Raw genomic sequence first — 24,365 nt, 5'->3', positions numbered from 1 at the left:
TCATCCGGAAATGTTATAATGATTCGAAATAATCGACCTTATTGAGCCTCCAGAAATCTAGCCTACTATAAAGATGTGGTGGAGGCGTTGGGCTATAAGACAAATACTCAGAATACTACTAGAATAACGAGGAGGAAGACCGGGTTCCCTTCACTCGTTTATGTAACTCCGATCTTGTACATGCAGTGTTTTGTATGAGATAAATAGCTGTGATATTTGTCAATGGGGCCGACTCACAATATGAATCATTAATCACTGTAGAGACGGACGGTAAATCCTATTTGCTCAAGGATATGTGCAAACCACCAGCCATATAAACCCAAGTAGCTGAGCAATCGCCTAATTGTTAAAGGGTGATTGCTTTCCAAACAGGCCTTACAGAAAGGTGACTAATGATGCAACGTGAGAACTGCAATTTAATATCCTTACTAATTCACCTGATGAAAGTCCAGTCGTCCACATTGATTATTACATTATTTAATCATTGATTTCATTCGAGATTATGGTTGGTTTGAAACAGTTCACAAACTGGTGTATAACTAATGATATAAAGTAAAAATACCCCCCCCCCCCCCCCCCCTTAAATATTCCCCTTTATCTTTTCAAATTCTCTTTTGGGGGGTATCAGACACACATAAAATATGCAAAGCTTTCTCTTTACACGTCCTGATGAACGTTCAGCTCTCTTCTCTGCATTTCAAACCGCGGAGCAGCGCTCCACTCGAGACAAAAGTATCAACCTGTGATTGGCTGGAAGCTCTGTGACCAGTCCGCGCCATCGCTCTTCCCCTGGAGCCTTGCTCCTCCATTCATATGTAAATCAGGGGCCATACATATATATAGGCTACCAGCTAGCCTGCGTGTTGTCGACCCCGGCTCTCAGCTGAGAGATAAGGCGAGCAGCCCCCCCCCCCCCCCTCATCCACCCACCCTCCCTCCTCTGCAAACCGTTTTTCTCTGGCAGCTGGGACCCCCGGCCATCTGCTCGGCCCCCACTGACACACTTTAACGGTTGTGTGTCCTTACGATCCGTTCAGTGGTTGTTCCTTGCCGGGGTGTTCGCGACAACATGGCCCCCTTTCCCCAACACGCACACGGAGCGGAGAGCGACGAGAAGCCCAAAGAGTTCAAAGTGGACCGGAAGGTATGTCGCTGTGTGTGTGTGTGTGGGGGGGGGTCTGTGGGTCTGTCTTTGTGTGTGTATTCAGTGGTAGCCCTGCACAGAACTTGTTACCAGTGCTACAACGTTATGCTTGTGTGCTGACTTTTCCTGTGTTCCAGATCCGGAAGCCTCTGGTGGAGAGGCAGAGGCGGGCCCGCATCAATGAAAGTTTGCAGGAACTCAGAGCTCTGGCAGACTCGGATGTAAGAACCGGCAAAATAGTTATAGACCTTTATTTCACCATCAAAACGAATGAACGTGGAGTCAAAACGTTGGGTTGTAACCATAACCTCATCGGTTTTAATTATTTCCCTTGTTTGGTTTTTTATTAATTCATTCATTCATTCATCCCAGTTGCAGTCGAAGATGGAGAACGCCGAGGTGTTGGAGCTGACAGTGAGACGGGTGGAGAATATTCTGCAGAGTCAAGCCCAGGGTACGACTCGTGTTTCAATGTTATTATAGGCTACTGCTATCATAATGTCACAACCGTCCCTGTTTGTTTTGGGGGGTTTGAAATAACTTAAAGTCTCTCTCCAATCCTCCTCAGAACTGGACGTGGTGAACCGAGAGGCGCGAGAGAGGTTCGCTGCGGGCTACATCCAGTGCATGCACGAAGTGCACAGCTTCGTGTCCAACTGTCCGGGCATCGACCCCGCAATCGCCGCAGATCTACTCAACCATCTCCTGGAGAGCATGCCGTTGAACGACGAGGATCGACGCCAAGTGAGGATGTCGGACATATTCTCCGACTGCCCCCCTCACCACAACAACAGCAGCAACAGTAGCAGCAGCACTTGGTCCGAGAGCGGCCGGTCCAGCCCCTGCAGCCCGGGCTCCCCCGCCCTGTCACTGGACCCGTCCTCCTCTACCGACGACCTCTGCTCAGATCTAGAGGAGACGGACTCCGAGCAAAGCAACTTATCTATACACGAAGGGGAAATCCAGGATGTGTCCTGTCTGCAATATTTATCGTATCCAAAATCTATGTGGAGACCTTGGTAGATCATCTTCCTGCACGCTTTAATTAGATTTGGTGATAACTTTCGCGGACCACTAGGATGAAGACAGCTAGGATAACTTTGACATGTTTCTGAGTGCCATCTGATAAGCTCTTTGTGTGATTTAAAAGAAAAAAAAAGAAACTAATTTTGAATTTAATTTGTAAACGTATTTAAATGTTTGGCTATTTAAAGTGGTTGATTTGGTCAATGCTGACCTGTTTATTTTTCATCGGTGAAGATAGTTGTTGGCCGGGCCTTTTGAAAGGGGGAAATGTACATATTTACATGTTGTGTTTATAGCATGGCGAGCTTGCTTGTCCCACCAGAGAAGCAGGATTAGTTATGTGTGAATTACTTTCCTCCCATAGAATTTAATTTCATATGAATACATGAAATTACTGTTGGTCCAATTAGCTGAGTAACCCATGTTGTCTTAGTGATGTCTGTCTTTGAATAAATACAAAATCCTTTTAAATTCATGTGTTTCTATCTCTTTCTCTTATTCATGATTTGTTACCAGCCTTGTGTATCTTACTATTATTTATTATTGGTTTTGATTTGATTTTAACAGCCGATCTTGCCCACCGTTTCAAACATTCTTTCCACCATGCAGAACCTAGCCCTAAAATATAAAACTAGGCCTATATGTAATCACCCTTCAGTCCTTTGCAAGCTAAATGCTGAATTACATCTTACGAAAGTATAAGTAAGATGTTTCAATCGCTTTTAGGCTTCGTGTTAACTTATTTAAACACCGCAAGAGGTAACAGAGAATAGCTTTGGTTTGATAACGGCTCAGCAAAGGCAGTTTACTTCATTCTTATAATCGCTTTATTAGATTAAATATATATAATATTCAGTGATGCATCTTGGTGAACAGCATGCATTTTGTGCCCTTTAAGACCAGCGTATTCACTGGCACGGTTCTCAGACTTCCTCAATGAAGGCACAGCAAGAGCTGCAGACGCTCTCCTTGTCCTGCATCGCCAGGTAGGCTCTCAGATGTCCAGCACCCACCCCGCCCCACCAGTAGCCTATATACATTTCCCGAAGAACCCATCATTGCTATTGAACCTTACGTTGGAATTAATGCGTTTAAGGTTCCACCAGGCAGAGACCTGCAGACCTATAATACTGCGGATGTAGAAACTAAACTCAAGATCATCCATCCAGGATATCGTGGTCAATTTATGATTTCATGTCAAGCAGAGGGACCGGATTTGTGGGGGGACCCTGCTTGCCCCCACCCCCAAAGGTGTGAATGGTTCCCGTTGAGGGTGCGATATGAGCATTTCACACCTCGCCTTCAAGAAGCCGAGGCGTCAACCGGATTGTGACCGTGGCCTCTTTGATCTGACTAGACGTGGGCTAGTCTATAGGGCCCAGACACGCTGCTCCACTGTCTGCAGACTGCTGGGCTCGATAGGAGATCTAAGGACTAGCCAACATATTTTAGAAATAACCTATCTGGGGGTTCGTATCGGAGAATAAATCATGAAATTGTATTATTACTTACTTGGAATCATTAATCTAACTATTAGTACCGTTTGTTGATGAAATAGGCGACCAGGCAGGGGCATTATGTGTTTGGCAGCAGCGTTAAAGTCGTTAACACCCATTAAATGCTCATGGCTCTGAAAGAATGATCCACTTATAATATTGGGACGGTTGGAGTTCATTGGACTAACATCCCCTATCAAACCAGTTCGCAGTTAAACAGTGGGAGCATTGTCAACTGCCAAATGATAGGCCTAATGGGTCTTTAGAGGAGAAAGTAAATAGATGATCAAGTCGATTTGTAGCCCATGTAAAGAGTTTCCTGATACATTTTTAATGAGAACTAATGAGAGCTCCCAATAAGTCAGCCGTACTGATAAATCTTTTGTGGCCTAGCTCTTTGCAGTAGAAAGAAACGACAAAAACAGACTAGCTATTTAAAGTGCCTCTCCGACAACAGCAATTTATTAAATATAAAAAAAGATAGAGAAACCAGAACAATTTGCAATATAGCAGCATATTGTGGCTCATGTGTGCAGGCTAATGGGCAGTGCAAAGATTCACAGTCGCCAATGCCTAGAAAAAAAAGACCTTTGATAACTGGTTAAATTGCTTTATGCCATGCAATAACCCTAAAAGTTCCACTTCAAAAGTGGCCACACACTTGACATGGAGGGTAAAAAGAGCTTCCGCTGCAACAGTTGGACCTCAAAGGAAACCACTTAGCTTATAATGGCTGCTGCGTTCCATTATTTATTATTCTTTTAATTCAAGCTGTTTTCTATGAAGGCATTTTGTATGCATCTCATCCGAGGCCATTCCCACTCTGGACTAAATACTCTTTAGTATGTCGTCCAGTGTGAAGGCCAGCAGCAGTGCTGAGGCATATACAGCTCTATAAAAACATCATACACTGGTCCCTCTTGTGCTATCTGTTGGCAGATATAAATCTACTTTTGAGGCAGGAAGTCGTTTCGGTATAAAAATATAGATTGACATATTCAGAGACGTCAAATAAGTAAAGTGTGTCAGTGTACATGCTCAAATAACACTGACGCAACAGTGACAGTCCATGGTGAAGAAAATATAAAAACATTTCTTCTAAAGCACTTCCTGGTCTGAGGATGCAATGTGCTGCTGTGTAAGCCTTCGAACTTCGGAATCGGAACGGGGTTATCGGAATGCGGCAAAAGCCAAAAGGCGGAGTCTCAGGGTCTGTGGGGAGGGGCTAGCTGGCAGTGGGAGGAGCCAGGGGGCCGGGAGAGAGGCGGGAGCAGGAAGGCCCCGCGGAGCACTGGGACCCCTCACTGGGCTTCCTCACGTAGCTGAGCTCCCTTATCTCGGTCTGGGTGTTGACGCCGTCGGAGCACGGCGGTCCTGCGGGGGTCGAGGCCTCCTCTGGGTCCTTACAGCAGGAGCACAGCTGGGGGGGGGGGGGGGGGGGGGGAGAGAAACGACTTCATCATCACATGAGCACATGTAGCCACACACTTACTGTGTGTGTTTAGCAACCGATGAAACGTACCACTGGGAGTTACACCCCACAGCCCTCAGAGTGCGGGTGAAGCACAATGAACTCGGACATCCAATGTTTCTTATTCTTAATAAACCAACAACTTTCCATGTATTTATCCATTTGTTCTCGCCATATTGAATATTGGCTAATATTTGTTAATTTCCCGAATCATCGTCTCGTGGCCTTAAAAGCAAACATGGTGGTGCAAGGGCAGGTCCCCTGACTCCCCTCCCCGAGCCAGCTGTTGGGAACCCCTGATACATACAACCAAACAAAAAAATCGACAGAATAGAGGAAAAGAAAAGAAAGAAGAGCGATAGAAGGGAGATAGAGTAAGGGGGAGAGAGTACGAAAAAGAGAGAGTAAGAGAAAAAGTAAGGGAGAGAGAGTGACAGGCAGAGAAGAGAGGTCTACCTTGATGTCTACGGCCTTGGGCAGACAGCCTCTTCTCAACCAGGGGTGGACCTCCATCAGCTCTCTCCGCTGCTCCTGACTGAAGTGGGGCTGGCTCTTCTGCAGCTGGCGGAGCTTGTCCCGGTCCTGCCTCAGCACACGCTGCACATCGCTGGAGACACAGCACAACAAACTCCCGTTTAGAATGCTGTTTGTGTGGTCTCGTTCATCTTTCTTTACGCTCCCTTTCAGGCTCTGCGCTGTGCTTTGTGATTGACTTTGGGACGTGATATCCACGAGCACCATCTAGTGGTTAAACCGAGTCACTGCAGGGCTGGTGCTTTGGATTACGCAAGGGGGCCCCATACACACTACAGCACAACAACTATTGCTTTCACAACTCCACTCGACACGTATGGCAATGTTAATGGGCATTTAATCTAACGTCTTTTTTATCTAGCATGGATTAAATAAATACTGGTATTCCCTTCTCTCTCTACCCAGCGACGATGAGGGCAGCAGACACACGAGGTTTAGGATTATAGCACTGTGTGTAAAGACTCTGTGAGGTACGTACTTGTTGAAGTGCTCACTCTGTACCCCCTCCATGGCCCTGGTCTCGCCGTCGTTTGATTGGCCGTTGGCTTTCTGGCTGGTCTGAGACGAGTCCACGCTGCCAAAGTATTGGCTGCTGTCGTTGCTCCCTGCAGGAACACAACAGAAAACATAATCAGTAATAGTTAAAGACATTTGTATGTTTATGTATCTACACACAAGATGCAGATAGATACTTCCAAAGGTTAGAAAGCGTTTGAATTTCATTGAGAATCAAATCCTGATTCAGGATGCATTTGACGCATCCTATCCCCGACTAATAAATAAATATGGTGATATATTATAAAAAAAGTATTCAATATCATGACGGCATGAATGAATGATGGATCTTACAACATTAAAGTACAGTAAAAACCCTATCCACATCCAATGGAAAGAAAAGTGACCATGAAAACTATCCACAAAACGTAAAAAGATCAAATCAAGAACCGAAACACACCATGATAGATGCCTTACATCCTAACCCCCGGCTGTCCAATAAATATCATGATGCAGATGCCTTATAGAAAGAATTACAGTATTTAAAACGATATGTTGTTCTAGTTAAAACGATCCCAACGCATCATGCATCCTTCACTGCAGCCCTCTACAACATGGACATGTAGAGCTCACGTTACTCTACCTATGCCGCTGCCGGAGGTCCCGCTGGCGGACGTCTGGCTCCGGGACGTCCTGCTCATGGAGGTCCGGCTCTTGGACGTTCCGCTGTTGGACGTGTCACAGCCGTTGGAGCCGGAGCCCATGGACCCCGAGGTGGCCGAGCAGGAGTCCTCCTGGAGGAAGATGTCCATCATGTCGCTGGACGAGGAGGTGGCGTCGCTGTTGTTACCGTCGCCAGGGGAACTCGCCTTGGGACAAACGGGACGGAGAGAGCGGAAAGAAGGTGTAAGAAGGCGAAGAAGTAGCGCAGCAAGCTTTAACCCGTCACTTGACTTTAAGCACAATGAACTCTGACATCAAACGTTGATCGTTCTTTAGTAAACCAATCTTTCCATGTATTTTATACATGTGTTGTCTGACTAAGATATTGGGAAATATTTGTTAATTTGTTGTGACCCTAAAGGCCTATCTGGTGGTGCCATGGACACTGGAACCACTGATACACGCAACCAAAGCTAACCGACAGAAAAGAGGAAAAGAAAAGAGAGCGATTGAAGAGAGAGAGAGAGAGAGAGAGAGAGAGACTCTTTTCTTACTCTCTCTCTATCTACCGGGGATTCAAAATAGCTGGACAGCTGTCACTGCGGGAAAGTGAATCACCCTGTTTTCAGGTTCCCTTCGAGCCATGAACAGAACTCAGCCCTCACCTCCTAAAATCCCTCTGCTCAGCTATTCAAAAAATAGCTTTCGACATTGTGCAAAAACCGGTGCAGGACAGTCGTCTCGAAGAGGCCGGCCTTACCTGCTGAAGCTCCTCCTTCCTCTCTGCCCCCCTTCCTTTCTCCCGCTCGCTGCCGTTGCCCCCCAGGCCACAGGGGGGCAGCGCCGCTCCGTCCTGCCACTCCAGCGGCCGGTGCCACTCCTCCAGCTGCAGCAGGTTGAGCTGCAGGGGGGAGCTGCAGCTGGACTGGATCAGCGGCGACGGCGGCGGCTCCTGGCCCCAACCGGGGGACCCCGGCGTGGAGGAGCCCCTGGAGGCGTCCGGCGCGGCGGGCGGGGGGAAGGGGAACGCGGTGGGCTGGTGCACCGGCGCGCGCGGGGCGAAGGGGCGACCCGGGGGGTACTGAGGCTGCACCGCGTAGGGGGGCGGCCCGCCGTAGGGGCGCGGCTCCCCGAAGGCCCCGGGGTGGAAGGGGGGCTGGTGGGGGGGGGGGTAGACGGCGGGGCCCGTCGGGTAGTAGGCCTGCTGCTGAGGGGGCGGGCCCGCCGCGCCCATCTGAGGGAAGAGGTAGTTGGGGAGGATGAGCGCCAGGACGGGCGCCACCACGGGGTCCTCGTACGGGGCGGGGCGGAGGGCGGGCGCGTAGGACGGGGCCAGGGCGTAGCCCGCCAGCGAGGGGTCCACGCCGGGGCCGACCTGCACGGGGTAGCCGCCGGGCATCACGGCCGGGTACGCCGTGGAGAAGGAGGTCTCGGAGGCCGACCAGGACGTCTGGTTCAGGCCCTGGGGGAGCAGCAGGGGGCCGCGTCGCGGCTGCCGGCGGTGGCGGGACACGGTGCTGTCCGACGACGCGTTCTGCTTCACGCGCTTGGACTTGGTCTTCTTGTAGCGGCGGGCCCCCGGCGCGGCCCCGGGCTGCTGGGAGGTCCGGGCGGCGGGCGCAGCTGAGGGCGGCGGGGGGAGACACGGGGGGGCACAGGGGGGTTAGATACAGTATCAGGGGTTGGGCACCGTTTTGTAGTTGAATATAATATGATATTTGCGTGAGTGTGTATGTGTGTATATACAGGGGGGGGGGGGTGCACGACCATTGCATCTTTATTTTTTATACCTGATGGAAGTATGTTTTCTTTCCCTACGAGAGTTTTATACTTTGTTAATGCATAATTATTAAAAAATATTTATAAAAAAAACAAAAAAAAACATTATTTTTTTCTAATAATATATATATTTTTAAACATTGGTAGTCAAGGCGGGGCCCTATTGTTGTTTAGGCGGCCCCTTAACCATACAGTGCTGGGGGAAACACTGATATGCACGTGTGTATATGCATGCGTGTGTGTGCGCGTGCCCGTGTGTTTGTTTGGGAGCGTGTGTCTGTGTGTGAATGTATGTCACATGTGTGAATGCATGCGTGTGTGTTTACGTGCGTGTATGTCACATGTGTGAATGCATGTCTGTGTGTGTGTGCGTGCGTGCGCGGGCACGTGCGTGTGTGTGCCTCTCAGTACCATCACTGACGACGTGCCCCCGCTGGCGCTCCAGGTAGTGCGAGCAGTCGGCCTTGAAGGAGGTGACCCCGCGGAGCTCCCGGATGCGGCAGAGGAAGGCCTGCTCCTCCTTCTGCGTGTGGGCCGCCAGCACCTGCTTGGTCAGCCCCAGCTTCTTGTAGGAAGACTCCCTCTCCTGGAGAGGGGCGCCCACGGCGCTGGTGTGTGGCCCCGGGGTCTGGGGCCCGTCGGTCATCTCCTCTATGATCTCTGCAGGGACACCAGGGGGAGCACTACTTAGCACTCAGGGGATGCACAGCGGGACAGTAATGTTTGTTGTGTACGTCACACCACACACACAGTAGGACACTGAGACGTTCACACAAAAGCAAAGTTAATACGTATTTGTAGTAACGACTAACATTGACATTATTGCGCATGGAGTCGTAACACGAGACAAAGCACTTAGCAAACACTGAGGTAACAGCAAGCTCAACTAGGAACACTTTTAACGTAGGCCGTCCAACAGCTTGGATATGATGCGTGTCGTAACCAAGATTAAGCATTTGCCAACAGCCTAGACCTAAACATTCCCTGTGATTATGATAATGGTTATGGTTATGAAACTGGTGCTGCCCTTGGAAGAATGATGATACTGGTGGACCTAGAATTGGGAATCAGGAGGAGTGAGACCCTCTTTTCCAAGCCAGGGTGTTCAGAATGCTGAACACCCTGTAAACGAAAATCAAGATGGCAGCGGCCTCCGGCACTACAGAGGAGGGAACAACATTGCATCGTTCCTGGGCCTGTGTCAACCCCTCCTTAGCTCCAAGGCCCAGGAAACATCCACAGCACTAGCTTAAGACAGACACATCCAGCTGATTTAATGAGCTTATAGCGCGTGCCTTGTCTTACACGAATAGCAAGTTTCCGCGATGCTTCATGTCTGTGTCAAAGAAAGAGTGCGAGTGTGGGGGATGTTTAATAAAATGAAGCAGTATTCGTTGGAGGATATCTCTGTATCGGACAGAGAAACAGCACCTCTTCATGTTTCCCTCCCTATCTTTCAGGGTCATTTGCACCTGATCGATTTATCACTCTACGCGGCGTTAAGTAAAACAAACTCCTGCCAACGTTTTCACACACAACAAACCTACAACGAAAACCTTCAACAGGAAACCCACAAGCGCACCAAAGACAGACACACAAGTACGACACCAGCAGCAGTGCATGACCACAAAAAAAACATAGCAAAGCATAGTAAAACACATGCGCACACAGACAGACACAGACACACACACACAGGAAGATAAAGGATCCCGTTTTATGTGTGCTTACCCGACTCTGGCTGGGGCTTCTTGTCCCCTACATGTACAATGGTGCTACTGTAGCTACACTGGCTGGTCAGGGACACCACACTCTCGGGTTTATCAGGCACAGGCAAAGGGAGGGGGGCACCCACTACGGTTGGGGCCGATTCACTGGGTTTTTTGTCTGCATCGCCCAAGGGACGATGAACAGGCTGATCCTTTAACACGGCCGGTTCTGGCAAAGAGAACAGACAACCAGAGACATTGACTTTTTACAGAGTCAGATGGCAAAAGGAACAACAGGAGACGGAGAGCCCGAGGGCTGCTTGCGACTCCCGACTGGTAGCGTGTGAGCAGAGGAGGAGATGCGTACCTCCAGACGCCCGGCAGGAGACGTGGTCCTTCTGCTGATCGTCCTCCTCTGAGTTGGAGGACAGGGTGAGGGAGGTGGACTCACACTTCCTCTTCATGGTGACGGGGCTGGTGCAGCTGTCCAAGTACCTGAAACACCACGACACATTGAGCGCCAGCTCTGCATGGCCACTGGTAACAGACAACCGGTACTGGCGCCATGAAGGGTGTCTTAAAGAAGTTACCACAGACTGGTCGAAAACGTCGCCTTTTTGTCGTTATTTTATGAGCATCGCTCTGCTTTGAGTCGTAAGAACAGGCAGGTTTAGGGCAGGCAGGCCTAGGATGATTTGAACCACTAGGTGGCGGAAAATTGAAACACAAACTATCGCCTTAGGGACCAGCCAAATAGACAACATTATTGTCTCAGCGTGGTTTCAACCGGTCCGAGCCTAGGCATCCAAAGTGAATGTCTCAGCAAAAAAAAACTCCACGCATGTGTACCTGATGACGCTGTCCAGACAGTTGATCTGCTGGTAGGAGTACACAGTCTGGTCGTTGACGGCCGGCACCTCCTGGATGGAGGCCCGGTTCACCTCCATGACGGCACCCGCATCCCTCCAACTGAGGGGGGCTGTGGAGTCCTTCGGCTGCACCACAGCCACGGCCTTCTGGAGCCCATCTACTGGGGAGGGAGAGAGAGAGAGAGAGAGAGAGAGAGAGAGAGAGAGAGAGACTCAGGAATAGCTCATGGATGTATACCAATACAGTGTGAACCCAAACACAGAGATCCGCACACAGACACACAGATAATTATCCACACACACATACAAACACACACACACACACACACACACACACAAACATGCACACGCAAACATGTGCACACATTGATGGCCACACACCTTCGGACACAAAAACGTCCAAACTCACAAAAACACAGTGAATTACACCAACACAGGGTACATCCAAAGACAGAGAGCCGGTGCACAGATGCTGTATCAATCTCTCTGTGTGTCTCTCAGGGTTTGGGGTGGACTTACGGCTGCTGCCTGTGGCGGCGGTGGGGGTGGGTCTCCTGGCGTCTGGCTCGGTGGAGGTAGCCAGGCAGAGCTGCTGCTCCTGGCTCTTCCTGCGGTGAAGCCCCTTGCAGATCTCCTGGAAGGTACGCTGTGGAGAGGCAATCGCCCCGGTTGGCGTATTTGTCAAGAGTCAGCCGACGACAGTGTGTGTGTGTGTGTGTGTGATTGTGTTTCGGACCAATGCAGGTAGGACGGGAGGTGTATTCCAACCCCCCAGGCTACAGAGACCGCGGCCAACTCACCGGTTTGGCCATGCTGCTCTCCCTCTCTGCCTCGGGCTGGACCTTGTGGCCCACGCTCTCTCCTGGGGAGGACATGCTGATGTGGAGGTCGTCGCTGCTCACGCTACTGTAGCCCGTAGTGCCAGTGTTGTGAACCGGCTGGGGGAGGGCAGACGTACAAAGCAAAAGGGGAATAATTAACATCCCAAACAAAACCGAATATTTCTATTTTCTGCCAGAGCGTCTGGTTCGTCCCTCACCTGCAAGAGGAGCCGATGGATCTGCTCTGTGATCTCCGGGACGTCCGGGTCTATGGCCTTGGTCTCTCCAGGCTTGGGGGCTGGAGCCACGAAGACATCTTCATTGACAGGGCCACTGAGAATGCACACAGACACACACACATTAACACACATATATATATATATATATATATATATATATATATATATATATATAACAGAAGGTGTATGGATTCATATGATTAATACTGAAGGTTGCAAAAATAAGTGTGCAATTTAACAACACGTAAGAGGGGGAGAGTGAAGACCCTAGGGCGGCGGGATAATCTCGTGCCCATGGGATCATTCCAAAACGACTTTGTTGTCCACTCACATGCGGACCTTGTGCCTCCCGATAACGAAGGACACTTTGCGGCTCCAGGGGTTGACGAAGCTGGACCAGCTGGTGTCCAGGATGATGTACTCCCCGTTATGGGCGCAGAACCGGATGGAAGAGTGGTCAAAGGGCTGGCCCCCAAACTGCAGGACTACAGAGAGAGAGAGAGAGAGAGAGAGAGAGAGAGAGAGAGAGAGAGAGAGAGAGAGAGAGAGAGAGAGAGAGAGAGAGAGAGAGAGAGAGAGAGAGAGAGAGAGAGAGAGACCAGACATCAGTAAACTGCAGGGGGAATAAACACCTTTTTCCCTGCTCAGACTCGAAACCTCCTACATAGACACACACGTAGGACGCAGGCTCACTTTTCCTGTGGATGCCCAGCATGACCTGCCGGTCGTCGGGGTGGAGGTGCAGCAGGACCGCGGTGCCGATGAGGTCCTGGGGGAGGTACCCCAGGAGAGGCACTGCCCTGGATAACACACAGCGGAAGCGTTCGCGCGTCAGCACACATTCGGGCTAATGCAATATATAAATTAACGTTTTACGGAGGACAACTGACCTCTCGTCCACGTCCTGGAACACGCAGGTCGGAGTGTGTGTGGTGGTGAACACGCGCTTGTCTGTGGGGATTCTGGGAGCTGCAGAGAAAACACAAAGCAGCGGCCTTTGTTATTCATTGACACCCTTATCTGCAACAGAACTCGGCCTCACTGTTGGAAACTATTGTCCTCCTCTTGGAGCCAGCCCTGTAGTCCCGGGACGGAGACACACACACAAGCAGGCTGTGAGGCAATAATTAGGACCACTCATTGAATGCATGTACATATGTATGCATGTATGTATGCATGTACGATTATTTAATGTATTCACTTCTTGTATGTTGTACATCCTGGCACTTTGAAAAATAGAACTTAGCAACGTGTAGCATCTTATCCTAGCCATCTTTGTTGTATACTGGGAATGGGTTACACTAGCAATATCTTAACTGTTCTGACAGTGATACATTGTTTCAACTTCTTCTGACCAATGCACTTCTGCGTGAGTCGCTTTGGATAAATACCGTCGTAGCCGGAGTGGACGCGCTCGGCCAGCAGGAGGCAGCAGAGGTGGTCCTCCGGGTGCCCGCTGTCCTGGACCTTCATCAGGTACGGCGTCATGCGGAAGGGCAGGTACTGGAGGTCCCCCGCACGCTCCTTACCCCCGCTACGGAGAGAGAGAGAGAGAGAGAGAGGGGGCACACGGTCATTCCCCGGTACAACACGGCTTCAGTGAAAGCCCGGTGGTCGTGTACCAACAGCTTATGATGCAAAAGGACACGAGGAAAGCAGTGGGTGTTTAGGAGTGTATACGACATTGGGCAGCGTCTATATGTTAAACTAGGGGCCAATTTAGACCCACTGCATTTGCATAAATGAGTTCATGCATGCAAGTGTTTAGGTGTCTAGGTGGATGAGTGTGCCTGTTTGTGTTTGTGGTTTGTGTGTGTGCGTTTGGGTGCGTGTGTGTGTATGAGGGAGATGGGTTCTGATTCCGTCCACCCAGAGGAAACCATGCATAAATAATGTAGCAATAGAGCCAGGAAGCAGCTGGCCACCCACCTGATACGGCAGAAGAAGGACTTCTCCTGCATGCAGTCGGGAGGCGAGGACTCTGAAAGGGCAGAGCGCCTTGGTTTAATTCACATGAGCAACAACAACATGGACACCTGACCTCACCACCACCTCATCAGCCACTGACGCGTATTTTCACGGATCGAAACACAAACAAATCATCTAAAGGCAAGGCGCTGCTCATGAAAACAATTCAGTGAAACAGGGTGAAGAGCTGACATGGGAAATCACACCAGGTGTGTGTTTGGCCTCAGCGGGGCTGACCCCAGTATATTCTATCCATGTTTAAATATAGATGAGACGTCTGCGAGTCGACCTTGGTAAGAGCAACACAAGAGAGGCACAGCTTGCCAGCAACCACAATGTTTGGACTCCATGTCTAAGCATTGTGGTTGCTGGCAAGCTGGACTCTATTATTTAGTTTCCATAGACCATTGATTTTATTGCTCCTTCTTTCTCTTAGCACCAGGATCCAGGTGATTCATTATTTTGCTAATGCAATGGGTACCGCTTTAGAAATATCAAAACGAATTGGTGCACATTATAAAGACTATGAAAACTAATCTGTTGATGTTTGGTGGTGTGTCTTATGGGTATGTGTATGTGTATGTGTATGTGTGTGCGCGCGTGTGTGTGTATGTATGTGTATGTGTGCGAGCGCATGTATTGTTTGTGCACGTGTACGTGTGCGTGTGTGTGATTGCGTATGCATTTGGGCGTTTGTTTGCATGTGTACATGTGAACGTGTGTGTGAGCGATGAAGTGCACGTGTGTGCGTATGTGTGCGCCCGTGCGTGCACGCACGTACGTATGTGTGTGCGTGTGTGTGTGTGTGTCTACCTGCTCCAGTGCACATGCTCCAGGAGGGCAGGCGGTAGGGCGTGGTGAAGCTGTGGAACACGCTGACGTCCTGCGGCGACAGGAACTCCACAAACTTGGCGTTCTGGAACACCTCCCGCTTGCAGTTGAGGATGGAGGCCGCCTGGTCCGAGATGTAGACGATGCGGCCCGTGTTCAGAGACACCGCCGCCGCAAAGATGTCCTGTTGGGCACAGCGGGGGGGGGGGGGGGGGGGGGGAAGAAGAGGATGCAATGAAATTAAGAGTGGCGGATCTACTTTGAGAGCTGACAACCACACAAAATGCAAGGTACTCGTCTGCATCGTGTGTGTCTTTAAGAAGATTGTTATGTATGCCGGTGTAGGAATGTTTGTTTGGGTGTGAATGGTAGGCAATATCGTAAAGCCCTTAATGTTATAAAAAAAAAAAGCACTATATACATAAGCAGCCCGAGGGGGGGGGGACTCACGTTGTTCTTGAGAGTGTACTCGGATGTGATGCTGTCGATCTCCTCGATGGTGTAGGAGGGCACGTCCACACCCGAGGGCTGGCCGTCGTTGGTCCTCAGCAGCTGGTAGTACTCCTCGTTGGCTGCGGACCAGAGGGAGAACGCGACACGCTCAGCACGTCATCCGCCATGATGTTAGTCTGCTGTATTCTGTTATGCTTTGAAGCCCCAGACAGACGGACATCATCGACGGAGAGAGCGCTCACCTTCCACCTGCTTGACGCAGCGGAGGGCGTACTTGAGCGTGTTGAGGGTGGACGAGGTGCTGCCCTTGCTCCTCTTCTCCGCCGGCAGCAGGAGCTTCAGCTCCTTCAGCGTCTTCAGCAGCTCCTTCTGGGTCTTGGCCTTGGCAGACTCCTCACTGCTGTGGTGGTGAACACATCACACACACACACACACACACACACACACACACACACACACACACACACACACACACACACACAAGCACGAACACACATACGTGCACACACAAAAACAAAAAGCATGTCAGTTTCTGGTAGATAACATTGAACAAAAACATATTTTTAAAGCTGTTACCATTACAGCAGAATAATTTATGTTAATAACAACAACACAATGGAAGGCAACCAGTGCATGTATCATGCTCTATCTAAATCCAGTGCAGGCCTTGTGGTGTCGGTGGTTGTGGTGCCGCTGTGTATGTGTATATGTATTTGTATGTATGTGTGTGTGTGTGTGTGTGTGTGTGTGTGTGTGTGTGTGTGTGTGTGTGTGTGTGTGTGTGTGTGTGTGTGTGTGTGTGTGTGTGTGTGTGTGTGTGTGTGTGTGTGTGTGTGTGTGTGTGTACTGACCTGCAGCCACTGGTGGAGGGGTTGTCCTGCTCAGAGCTGAGCAGGCTGAAGGCGTTGGAGCTGCTGGGAATGGACGGGCTGTGAGAGGTAGAGCTGGGGGAGGAGGAGAGAGGATTACTGTGTTAGTAAATGAAAATATGGATCCACAGAACTACATTATAACCCCAAACAGAATCGTGCTAGATACGTGATTATTGATATGAGAAAGCGACTGAGGAGGGATACACCAGGAAGAAAGAGTCAGATTTAGAGTCTTCCCATTGGTCAGGAGCACCTCAAGTCGAACACTTTAATTGAATGGCAGTCGATGCATTTTCCACAGCCAACTGACATTGGGGATATTTCTTTGTCACATAACAGACAAAAATAAATGACCGAGCATCGAATAAAGTAGAAACTGAGCCAGAGTGACACATACTAGAAACAACCAATCACTCCCTGCCATCAGTCCATGCTAAAAATATATTTTGTGTCCGCCACGTTTAGTGAGTGGGCTCTGTAGAAGGAAGCAGAACTGAGTACTACTGGTTGTTTTCAGCCCACTCATCTCTTCTCTCCTCTCACAATAAATAGCTCATTAAAAACAGAGAGAAAAAGAGAAGGAAAGGCAAAGAGAGGATACACAGGAGATTCACACATCCTCTTGATTCAAGATCATGGATGAATGAATTAAAAGAATATTATATATAGAGAGAAAGGGAGGGAGAGAGAGTGAGAGAGACAGAGAGACAGAGTCAGAGTCACAGAGAGACAGAGAGACAGAGTCAGAGTCACAGAGAGACAGAGAGAGAGAGAGACAGAGAGAGAGAGAGAGAGAGAGAGAGAGAGAGAGAGAGAGAGAGAGAGAGAGAGAGAGAGAGAGAGAGAGAGAGAGAGAGAGAGAGTCAGAGTCACAGAGAGACAGAGAGAGAGAGAGAGAGAGAGAGAGAGAGAGAGAGAGAGAGTCAGAGTCACAGAGAGACAGAGAGAGACAGAGAGAAAGAGACAGAGAGACAGAGTCACAGAGAGAGAGAGAGAGAGAGAGAGAGAGAGAGAGAGAGAGAGACAGAGAGACAGAGAGACAGAGAGACAGAGAGACAGAGTCACAGAGAGAGAGAGAGAGAGAGAGAGAGAGAGAGAGAGAGAGAGAGAGAGAGAGAGAGAGAGAGAGAGAGAGACAGAGAGGGAGCTTCCATGAGGTGCATTTGACATCACAGTCAGTGGTGCAGGGCATCTAGGGTGCCAACTTTCAGCCTATGCTACATACTCTGTTATATACTCTATACTCATTCAAAAGAGAGGCGAATTGAGAAATAGTTTTGAGGGTTAATGTTCAAAGAATTTTACAGATTTTCACTATCATATATTTAGTAGGCGTATGGAGAATTATATGAAAGAAAACGAAGGCGTTGATAATTTACTCTTGCTTAAACTATTTCAGTCAATGGTTCCGATTTGGCATTCATGAAACCACACTATAAGAATGATTAGCTAATTATCTTCAAACATTGTGGCCAAGGACCATATATAGCAGTTTGGAACTACTTCTGAATTTTTGGGGGGGCAGGGAAGTGGGGGGGAGAGGGGGGGGGGGAGGCGGAATGATGAGTCTGCCCAACGGAGGAGGCCGCAACGCTGTGTCGTCATAGGAACAGGAACGGAGGAGGAAGAGAGTGTGAAACACGTCCCTTCTGCTGTACAAGCCTGCTAAATGCATCCCTGCCGGTCAGACATCAGCGTGCCTACGACTTCTCAGAGCAGGAATCAGCGCTTTGTTTGCCGTTGCTTCCTCTCGTCGAGTTGTCTGCTCTGACGGGCATGATTAAAACTTCTAACTGATTTCACGGTACACTCTCAGATCCAGATATAGTGCCCCCAACAACACCACACGTTCTAACCTAGACTCCTATATGAACAGCACAGATAAGAGCAGAATAAGAGCTGGATGTAGATGTCAATTGTTTTTTTTATGAATTATAATCTTATGAGATTATCAGAGTTTACATAACGGCAGGCTTCTCAAATGTTACAAAGAGTGTGAGTGACTTGCGTCGATGAACCCCTGGTTAGGGTCAAAACAATGTTAAACAGTCATTGCTGTTCAACTTAATCAAAGCCCCCTTATTTGAAAAAAGGGGTGAAACTTAATTGAGTTGATAAATACCTACATGGATCAATGGCTCAATATACATTTTGATAGAACAATAAAAAAAAACTTAAGCTCAGCTCATGCTGGATTCTAACAGGCCTAAGAACGAACAGGCTAAACCCTCCCCTCCCACAGGGGCCACTGACCTCTTGTTGCTCCCGGAAGACGTCAACAGAGCAGAGTCCTTGCTGTTGCCGTTGGAGCTGCCTGTCGACCCGTTGCCGTGGCTCTGGTTGCCACGGCTCTCGTCTCCATGGGACTCCGTCCCGCTCCCGCTCGACCCGCTGCTCTTCATCTCCACGTCTTCCTCGGGCAGCTGGCGGGAGCGGTGTCCCCGCGGGGGGGAGGGGGGGGCCGCCGCCGGGGGTCCCCGAAGGGACCCGCTGCTGTCGCTGCCCTCGGAGGCCCGCCCCAGGTCGGGGCCCGTCTGGCCGTAGCTCCCCATGCGGCGGAGCTGGGCGTTGGAGCCTCGCCGGGTGGGCCCTCGGGGTGTGGGGACACACAGGGAGGCCCTTCTGCAGCCACGGGCCCCGTCCTGGTCCTCCAGACCGGGGAAGTGGTACAGCTTGGGGTCCGAGTCCTGAGACATGATTCTGAGAGGGCGGTGCGGGTGGAGGCTGTTTGGGTCGGAGTGTGCTGGTGGTGCTGGTGGAGCTGGAGCACACAGTTACTCCATTTCCAGGTGTTTGCCGGGAGGAAGGGGCGGCTGAGGTGGGGGACCTGTCGAGGGAGGAGGACACACAGAACCATGTCAGACACGTCCACCTTTTGGATCGTGACATGGAGTGGACTATGAGATAGAAGGATGCTGTATGGGAAGGATTCAAATCAAACACACGCTTGGAAAACGATGCATTTGGATTTGACGCCACCATTAGTATTGCCGCCGTTTAAAATGTGTATTCGCTCACAACAAAGACGTTTGTTCAACGAGTAAAAGTGATGAGGCAAGTCTGTGCTGGCAGGCATTTTAACCACTTATGTTATGTTTGGCTCCAGTGCCAGCCAAAGCTGGCTAGTGTCACGTCAAATCAATCAGATCAAGGACCTCATAACATTCCTCCTGCAATATGTCCCGCACCAATACTCTTTTCATTTGGATATATGTCATATTACCAGAGTAAGCTATGCTCCAATGGCATTTCAAGTGCAACAGTATGAACAGCCACTGATATTGATGGCATATTTAATATTGAATATTGAAAATAATGATATTGATTATATATATTTTTATGTAATGATTATATATTGATGATGTATTTCAATGTAATGATTATGTATTATGTATATCTTCATGTAATGATAATATACAGATTTTATATATTGTATATGTAATTTAATGATTGTGTATTATCTATGTTATTTTATGGTTCTATATTGTACTTATAATGCAATGATTATGTATTGTACATATAATGAAATGATTATATATTGTATATACAATGTAATGATTATATATTTTTTATATAATACAATGCCTATGGGTTATAGAGGGGATATTACAATAATTAAGTAGGCTGGTCCTTTATTCCTGCCCCTGTGAACACAACATGGCCAATCAAACATGTTCACTTTTATTTATTTTTTATTTTTTATATGGCCCATCAAGGCAGGGCTGTCACACTGTAAACACAATACATTGACAGTGTCTCCCAGCCTTAGTTATGTACATAGAGGCTCTGCTCTAGAAGGAAAAGGTTGCATCATCGTCATGGCATCCAATTGGCCCAACCCCCCCTCCTCCCCTCACCAAGCACTTCCCCAGCTCAGCTGTTACATCTTCTACTGTGCCACCACAGACCACCTTACATAAACATGCAGGTGCTAGCGTTCTATAACCCAGCATCTCCTCGTAGCATTGCCTTACAGTCTTGTGCAACCGGCTCAATTTACATAACCACTGACATCTAGGGGTTGGTGGCATCATCTGTCACTGATGAGAGACTGGAATCAGAAATAATGGTCTGAAGGTTTCAGATTGATGTAGCTCAAGTTCAACATCAATTTGATCCTAATAGAAAATCCCACGTTAATTCCCAGCTCTCAGAAAGCACTACGTGATCCCATGCCAGGCACACCATTTGTGTCCTCTCCCTGGATACAACATGGCAAGACTCCACGCTGACCTAAACAAACTTTCCCTGACAATTCTCTTCAGGACTTCAAGGACTTCACCGGGCCGCTGAGTGAAGTCTGTAAGACGACATGAGGGAAAGCTAAATCCCAGAAACACACAAAAAAAAAAAAAAAAAAAAAAAAGAGATGAGGGATGTGCTTTTCCGAACAACACTCCTAAACGCTCCCTGCCCCTCCTCACAGTGTTTGTTGAAAACAGCACGCGGGAGGCAACCTGCTCTCCCTGTAGACCTGCATCACATTCACACACCGCCATGTGGGCTGTCAGGCGTAACAGTATGCAGTACGCAAGCATGTGCTACCTCCAGGCACTATACGCGAGTCCCCAGGCCCCACTGCATTATTCAACGTGTTGAGGAACGCAAGGACACAGGCAAATGAATCAAACACACATAATAGAGCCCTGCATAAAATATCTGCATACTTCTTTCGTTTTTTGCAAATCACCTACTCTGATTAAGGATAAAGCAGTTTGCAGTGGAGCCTGTAAAGTCCAATACAAATGTGCTTCGATGAAGATGAATCTGCATCCTTCACCTTCATAATGGAGCTAAAGAAGAGGTCACGCCAGAGACCTTTACTGAGTACAAGAGCGGGCCTACAGATTAGAAGTTCCTCACGATAAATACATTTGGAACAAAGTGTATCTATTGGAAATGTATGGGTAATGCATACAAATTCCCTACGATTATTTGAATGATTTGGAAATATTTTAGGGACGTGATAAACACTGCCTAACAAAGAAAAAGGGGAAGCCCCAAGTCATTTAACTTTACCTGTTGATTCACATATGAGTTAATGACAACGGTAAAGCCCCCATCCATTTATAAGGGTATGCAGGTTCGCAGCCTTCTTTATGTTATGTGTATGCAATAAAACCAATATAATATCAAATAAAACCAGATGTTGTTAAAGGGCTCCAATCGACCTTACGTGAACCCAAAGTAGGTATTTCAGTAGCAGCCTAATTGGAATAATATTAGATAATAATTTATAATAACACAACTATAGGCTAATTACAATGGAACTGGATGGATCATATGAAGCGGTGTTAATCGAGCATGCACCGACTGCAGCAGCACGGGGGTTGGACGCGCTACTACTGTCTACTTCACTGACCGCGTATGACCCGCACACTGACACAGTTCACGTAGAGAAGCGCATACTGCGTACAACAACATACAAGGACATTCATCATTCATCAATATTCATCAAAATCATTTAAGTACATTCTTAAGTCTTTGTTTTAAAAATGTATGCATTAATACAGCAATGAAATAACTCATCAGATTGACGCATCACACAATAAAATCGAACTAAAAGAAGACGTTTCACTCACCCGTCAAAAAGAAAATTCCCAGCGGGTTTTTGAAAGTTTATGAAAATGTGTTTCTTTCGAGTCTTCAGAGTCTTCGTGGCTGTTTAATGGCAACCAATTGCTTTGGTTGGCTGGACTGCGTTAAGGGTTTGAAACCCCTTCGTTCTCCCTAGTTTCTGAATTATAGCCCCGACAATGACCTCACTTATATCTCCTCCTTTAGCCCCGCCTTAAGCTGACATTCATTGGTTACGTAAGCCATTCAGAGCGGGGAATGGTTCAGAGAACTAATCCACAAGACAGCTGGAAGTGAATACAGCCATGCTGGTGGTTGGTGGTTGGTGGTCGGCTCTCAGCCCGAATACGACGAGCGTTACCTAAACGGTTACACAAGTGTGTGTGCGTGTGTATCCATTCACACAAACACCTGTGACACACCTAACTTATCTGCTGCAGTCTTCAAGGATAAAACAGTGTATAGGGAAATCATTGCATTATTTTACACTTTATTTCACTATCATTATTAATCATTATTAAGAGTTGGACTGTTTTGCTTTAACATACAACAACACAACATACCAAAAACACACAATAATTGTGTGTTTGTGTCTGTGTCTGTGTAAATTGTACGGGTCTGTGGGAAATTGTGGGACTGTGTGCATGTTTGCGTGTGGTGAGTGTGTGTGTGTATGTATTTGTGTGTGTGTGTGTGTGTGTGTGTGTGTGTGTGTGTGTGTGTGTGTGTGTGTGTGTGTGTGTGTGTGTGTGTGTGTGTGTGTGTGTGTGTGTGTGTGTGTGTGTGTGTGTGTGCAAAGTAAGTATTGTATTTGTTACCCCTTGTGGCAAATGACAATTAACGATAATAGTAATAATTATTATTATTTTATATTTATTAGTATAAGAGCAGCTGCTGGAGCTGCCCCCGCGACCCTGCATTACCTAAGCGGTTTGAAGATGAGATGAGGTGAGATAATGGCTTTTCAAATAATTTCCTATGGTGTGAAACCACAGATGGGCGAGGGTCAGGTCTGGGCGGTGTGGTCGGCTGACTTCCAGATAAACCCACATTTTCCCAGTCGCTGTGGGTGAGCAGATGGAAGAGCACCTATGCCAATGTGATGAAGCAAGGTGAAAGGGAAGGTCTGTCCCATGCCAAGCATGTGTGCAATGTGATGGGCGTTATGCTCTGCACATGCCTGAACACGCCATGCACCCACGTTGTCACGTTGTTTTTAAAAGCATTGAGCCACATTTAAAGTGAAACGTTATGTTTGCATGTGTTTCAAATGTGCAGGCCTACATCATTGTACTGCACTTTTCACATCTTATTGAGGTGCGGAACCCCATAACTAATGGAAGAATCTGAAAATAGTGGAAGAAAAAAGCAAGATTTAGAGTTTTAGAGTATCTGTGCCTCACACTGGCTTACAGTCTCTTGAAAGTAGTTCCAGAACATTGATCAAATATTTGTGCGTTAGTCGTACTTTACAATGCGAGCTTTGTCATCTTGATAAATAGGCCTGCCCTTTTTGAAAGTGTCTCCCCTTTCTGTCGGCCGCCCTTGTGGGAAAACTCAAGCCAATTATTCATTTTGTCAAGAATATCCTCAGTTACATAAAATAAAACTTTAATTAAGTGTTATTTTTGTTACTATGTTATATCTGTTGTATAAAGTGACTTTATATCACAGCTCAGTTGACTACACACAATACAGTAAAACAACATGCAAGCTGCGTAGTTTCAGGAATGCCAGCATCCATATCATACGAATCACCGCGGCAACCAGAGAAACGTTGCTGATTAACTAACACACTAAACCTCAAATACATTCATGGATTGTATTTTACTGAAATAAAATTCACATTTATCACTAGAAATTATAAGAAAGCGCATTTGAATGTCGAAACTATCTTAAAATATTAAAAGGGAATATGAATGAGAAACAAATGTCATCCATCTTCGTTTTGGCAGACAGCCATTGTCCGCATACTAGACGTTTTGCTGTTTCTTTGGGGACGCTGGACCAGCGAACGGTCAAATAGGTTGTTTCGAGTCATTGAAAAACTACGTATTCTGTTGTTTATGCTGGGTACACATCGAGATGATTTTTCAAATTTAGAAAACGTGGGAGACCACATAGGCCTACCTAATGATAGTTAATATACATGTTGGTTTTGTGTGCTGAAGGAAACGATTTTGCCAAAAGAGCACAGCACACACACTACCGATTCCGATTTCACAGAAAACCAGTTCCGATTTTCATCACTGAAAATTTCGCCAATCTCTCGCGATCAACATTGTGACTTTAGTGTTAACAAACACGGCGGACAACGATCAGGAAGAACTAGCTAAGCTAGCGTTTGTTAAGTTGTATCTGATCATTTTAAACTCTTTTGTTTTTGCCATCATGGCTTCTATTATTATTATTATTATTATG

General features: G+C 47.8%; 2 protein-coding genes across 4 annotated transcripts; one reads left to right on the top strand and one right to left on the bottom strand.

The window, feature by feature from the left end:
* The first annotated feature begins 912 nt into the window (after positions 1-912).
* On the top strand, positions 913-2,643 carry hes6 (hes family bHLH transcription factor 6). The gene is made up of 4 exons (XM_060058316.1): positions 913-1,144; positions 1,282-1,365; positions 1,517-1,598; positions 1,713-2,643. Exons 1-4 carry the CDS (start codon positions 1,070-1,072, stop codon positions 2,165-2,167), a joined length of 696 nt encoding a protein of 231 aa, XP_059914299.1. The 5' UTR covers positions 913-1,069; the 3' UTR covers positions 2,168-2,643.
* Positions 2,644-4,097: 1,454 nt separating this feature from the next.
* Positions 4,098-24,365, bottom strand: per2 (period circadian clock 2). Of its 3 annotated transcripts, none has more exons than XM_060058313.1 (23): positions 21,950-24,365; positions 18,621-19,194; positions 16,347-16,439; positions 15,738-15,895; positions 15,493-15,614; positions 15,025-15,226; positions 14,173-14,224; positions 13,635-13,777; positions 13,134-13,212; positions 12,937-13,043; positions 12,575-12,728; positions 12,223-12,337; positions 11,984-12,121; positions 11,703-11,829; positions 11,164-11,344; positions 10,682-10,809; positions 10,337-10,543; positions 9,020-9,268; positions 7,590-8,452; positions 6,810-7,035; positions 6,150-6,276; positions 5,594-5,744; positions 4,098-5,086 (listed from the first exon to the last, which is right to left on the bottom strand). In XM_060058313.1, exons 2-23 carry the CDS (start codon positions 19,061-19,063, stop codon positions 4,892-4,894), a joined length of 4,260 nt encoding a protein of 1,419 aa, XP_059914296.1. In that variant the 5' UTR covers positions 19,064-19,194; positions 21,950-24,365; the 3' UTR covers positions 4,098-4,891. The 3 variants fall into 3 exon arrangements, with proteins under 3 accessions (XP_059914296.1, XP_059914297.1, XP_059914298.1); XM_060058314.1 differs by having other exon boundaries at positions 11,164-11,341; XM_060058315.1 differs by lacking the exon at positions 10,337-10,543.

Source organism: Gadus macrocephalus, chromosome 8 (genome assembly GCF_031168955.1).
Source record: "Gadus macrocephalus chromosome 8, ASM3116895v1".
Taxonomy (NCBI): Eukaryota; Metazoa; Chordata; class Actinopteri; order Gadiformes; family Gadidae; genus Gadus; species Gadus macrocephalus.
The sequence above is the reverse complement of the archived record's forward strand: the minus strand, read 5'-3'. Positions and strand labels throughout refer to the sequence as shown.